This window comes from Nicotiana sylvestris, chromosome 11, assembly GCF_000393655.2.
Source record: "Nicotiana sylvestris chromosome 11, ASM39365v2, whole genome shotgun sequence".
NCBI classification, from domain to species: Eukaryota; Viridiplantae; Streptophyta; class Magnoliopsida; order Solanales; family Solanaceae; genus Nicotiana; species Nicotiana sylvestris.
This window is the reverse complement of record NC_091067.1, coordinates 141,316,029-141,320,223: the sequence shown is the minus strand read 5'-3', so window position 1 is coordinate 141,320,223 and position 4,195 is coordinate 141,316,029. Positions and strand designations below refer to the sequence as shown.

Here is a 4,195-nt window from a genome sequence, read left to right as displayed (position 1 = left end):
TGCAGTGATATCCCACTCAAGGTTCAACTTCTTCAAAGCCCACATGGTTTTATGCTCAAGTTCCACCGGAAGATGACACGCCTTCCCAAATACCAATCGATGTGGAGACATCCCAATCGGTGTTTTGTAGGCCGTCCTAAAAGCCCAAAGAGCATCATCAAGTTTTCTTGACCAATCCGTCTGGTTGGCAATCACAGTCTTTGACAAAATACTTTTGATCTCCCGATTGGAGACCTCAAATTGTCCGTTTGCTTGAGGATGGTAGGGGGTCAAGACTTTGTGAGTGACACCAAACTTGGTGAGTAAGGTATCAAAAGCTTTGTTGCAAAAATGCGAACCCCCATCACTAATAATGGCCCTAGGAGTACCGAATCTTGTAAAGATGTTCTTCTTCAAAAATGCCACCATACTCCGAGCTTCATTGTTGGGTAAAGTCACGGCTTCAACCTATTTTGACACATAGTCCACAGCTACCAAAATGTAAGTATTCCCACAAGAGCTCACGAATGGTCCCATGAAATCAACACCCCAAAGGTCAAAGATATCAATTTCCAAGATGGTGGTGTGGGGCATCTCATTCTTCTTAGAAATCCCACCTCCCCTTTGACATTTATCACAACGCTTAACTAGATCACTAGCATCCTTGTAGAGAGTAGGCCAATAGAATCCACAACTCAACACTTTTGTAGTTGTTCTCGCTCCACCATGGTAACCACCATACGGTGAAAAGTGGCAAGCCTCAAGAATTCCCATTTGTTCTTCCTTTGGCACATATTGTCGGATCACACCATTGGTACATATTCGGAAAAGATACAGCTCATCCTAATAATAGTCAAGGCAATCCCGTTTGACCTTCTTCCTTTGATTTGAAGAGAACCCATTCGGTACAATGCCGCTCACAAGATAATTAGCTAAATCGGCAAACCACAGCAATCCGGTCATTGAAATGGCTAGCAATTGCTCGTCGGGGAAGGAATCATTGATCTCGAGGCCGTCATGTGGCCTCCCCTCCTCCTCCAATTGGGACAAGTGGTCTGCCACTTGATTTTTACTGCCTTTGCGGTCTTGAATCTAGATCAAACTTTTGCAATAGAAGCACCCACCGCATCAACCTTGCCTTAGAATATTTCTTGCTCATCAAATATCAAAGCGCTGCATGGTCGGTGTGAACAATCACCTTTGTACCCATCAAATACGGGCAGAACTTCTCCATAGCAAAAATAATAGAAAGTAGCTTCTTTTCGGTCACTGTGTAGTTGACTTGGGCACCATTCATGGTATTGCTAGCATAGTAGACCGGATGGAAGATTTTGTTGATACGTTGCCCCAAAACTACTCCAACTGCCACATCACTAGCATTACACATGAGCTCAAAAGGTAAGCTCCACTCTGGTGCGGTGATTATAGGAGTAGTAGTCAACTTGAATTTGAGCAATTCGAATGCCTTCATACAATCTTCATTAAAATGGAACTTGGCATCCTTTTCCAAAAGTTTGCACAAAAGGTTTACCACCTTGGAAAAGTCCTTGATGAATCGGCGATAAAAACCTGCATGACCCAAGAAGCTCCTCACTCCCTTCACGGATGTAGGGGAGGGAGTTTGGAGATCACCTCAATTTTGGCCTTGTCGACCTCAATACTATGCTTTGAAATTTTGTGGCCAAGGACAATGCCTTCCTCGACCATAAAGTGACACTTTTCCCAATTCAATACCAAATTTGTCTCCTCACATCTAGACAAGACCCTATCCAAATTATTCAAGAAATCCTTAAAATAATTCCCAACCACAGAAAAATCATCCATGAAGACCTCAAGAATATCCTCCACCATGTCAGTGAAAGTAGCCATCATACACCGTTGAAAGGTTGTCAGTGCATTATACAAACCAAATGGCATCCAAGAGAATGCAAAAGTACCATAGGAACAGGTGAAAGTGGTATTCTCTTGGTCCTCAAGAGCAATAAGGATTTGATTTTAGCCGGAGTATCCATCAAGGAAGCAATAAAAAGCACGCCCAGCCAACCTATCAAGCATTTGATCAAGAAATGGAAGCGGGAAATGATCTTTTCGAGTGACTTTGTTGAGCTTCCTATAGTCCATGCACACTCTCCACCCGGTGACGGTTCTTGTGGGGATCGATTCATTCTTGTCATTTGTTATCACACACATGCCCCCTTTCTTTGGGACACATTGCACCGGAGAGGTCCACGATCTATCGGAAATGGGGTAAACAACCCCGGCATCCAACCACTTGATTATCTCCTTCTTGACCACCTCTTGCATTGCTTCATTTAGCCTCCTTGATGTTCAATGGAGGGTTTGGCACCCTCCTCCAAAATAATCTTTTGCATGCAAAAGGCGGGGCTTATGCCTCGGATATCAGCCAATGTCCAACCGATTTCTCTTTTCCTCCTTTGTAGCACATCCAATGTGGACTCTACCTGCATGTTAGTTAAACAAGAAGAAAGAATAACCAGTAAAGTAGAAGAAAGGCCAAAGGATTCATACCTAAGATGTGGAGGCAATAGCTTTAACTCCAAAGAGGGAGGCTCCTTGATTGAGGGATTTGTTGGAGGAGTCTTCTGATTTTCAAGATCTAAAGATAGCTTGCGGGGTTCATAAGTGTACGACCCATTCCTTGTAATGCATTAAACCACTCCATATAGCCTTATTTCTCCTTAACATCATCAAGATTGAGAAAATCGGCTTCCAAATTATCCTCAACATTCATTGTGGCACTAGCATCATCAAAAATCATATCGGTGACCAAATCTACGAACGAACAAACTTCATTACTATTCGGTTGCCTTATAGATTTGCACATATGGAAGACCACCTTTTCGTTACCCAACCAGAAAGTGAGATCACTGGCTTCCACATAAACAAGAGTCTTCCCCATAGCAAGGAAAGGTCTACCCAAAATGATAGGCACCTCATAGTCCACTTCATAATCAAGAATCACAAAGTCCACCGAGAGGATGAACTTGTCAACTCGAACCAACACATCATCAATAATTCCCAAAGGTCACTTCATTGTACGATCCGCCATTTTCAACCTCATTGATGTGGGTCTTGGTTTCCCAATCCCCAAAGTTTTGAACACCGAGTAGGGCATCAAGTTGATACTCGCCCCAAGATCACATAAAGCTTTGGCAAAGTCGGCACTCCCAATAGTGCAAGGAACTGTGAAAGTACCGGGTTCTTCCAATTTCGGAGCTATTGAGTGCACAATAGCACTCACTTGATGTGTCATCTTGATAGTCTCACAATTCATTTATCTTTTCTTTGTCACCAAATCCTTCATGAACTTTGCATAACCCGGCATTTGCTCTAAAGCCTCAACCAATGGTACATTAATAGACAAACTCTTCATCATATTAATAAACTTTTTGAATTGGTTCTCACTATTTTTCTTTGCAAGCCTTTGAGGGTATGGAAGAGGAGGCCTTGGCATTGGTGCCTTAGCCTTTGGCACTACCGGTTCTAGCATATCAATCAAGTGTTCCCTAGACGAGTTCACTTCTTCTTGTGCCTCCTCCACATTTTCATCAGTATTAATTCTCACTTCTTCATTAGCTTGAACCACATTGCTTGGGATTTCATCTTCTTGAACCACAACATCTTCATCCACAATACTTCTTTGATTTGAGGTGGTTACGTCTCCACCTTTTTCACTTCTTGTACACGGCCATAGCATATCCCATATTATTCCCACCCTTCGGGTTCACCACCGTATCACTTGTTAGTGTCCCATTAGGACGAGTGTTCAAATCTTGCGAGATTTGGCCCAATTGACCTTCCAAATTGCGGATTGAAGTATTGTGAGAGGCTAGTTGAGCATCGGAGTCAGAATTCTTCTCCATCATCTGTTTAAACATGTTATCAATTCTACCCATCTCATTGTTAGAAGAGCTCGGACCTTGAGAAGGATAGGGAAGTGGATTGTTCGGTTGTTGGAATATCGGAGGCCTTTGAAAACCCGACCCCCGGTTGTTGTTGTTGTTGTTCCACCCTCCTTGGTTATTGCCTCCCCAATTGCTTTGATTAGTGTTACCCCAATTTTCTTGATGATTACCTCCCCAATTGCCTTGGTTACCTTGATTATTCCAATTGCCTTGATTATTGTTACCACTCCTCCAATTGCCTTGGTGTCCTTAGTTGTTCCAATTTCCTTGATTTCCTTGTGACTGCTATT

At 42.8% G+C, this 4,195-nt stretch overlaps 1 protein-coding gene across 1 annotated transcript; it reads right to left on the bottom strand.

Moving 5' to 3' along the window:
- Nucleotides 1–2,668: 2,668 nt before the first annotated feature.
- LOC138881760 (uncharacterized) lies at nucleotides 2,669–3,253 on the bottom strand. Its single transcript, XM_070162017.1, has 2 exons — nucleotides 3,040–3,253; nucleotides 2,669–2,943 (listed from the first exon to the last, which is right to left on the bottom strand). Exons 1-2 carry the CDS (start codon nucleotides 3,251–3,253, stop codon nucleotides 2,669–2,671), a joined length of 489 nt encoding a protein of 162 aa, XP_070018118.1.
- Nucleotides 3,254–4,195: the final 942 nt, after the last annotated feature.

What these genes read in the sequence shown, in the direction of transcription:
- LOC138881760 (XM_070162017.1), bottom strand. Translation starts at nt 3,253, where the DNA reads ATGACACATCAAGTGAGTGCTATTGTGCACTCAATAGCTCCGAAATTG. An exon ending in GAGGTTGAAAATGGCGGATC is followed by an intron (nt 2,944 to 3,039) that starts GTACAATGAAGT and finishes TTGATTATGAAG; the next exon opens with TGGACTATGAGGTGCCTATC.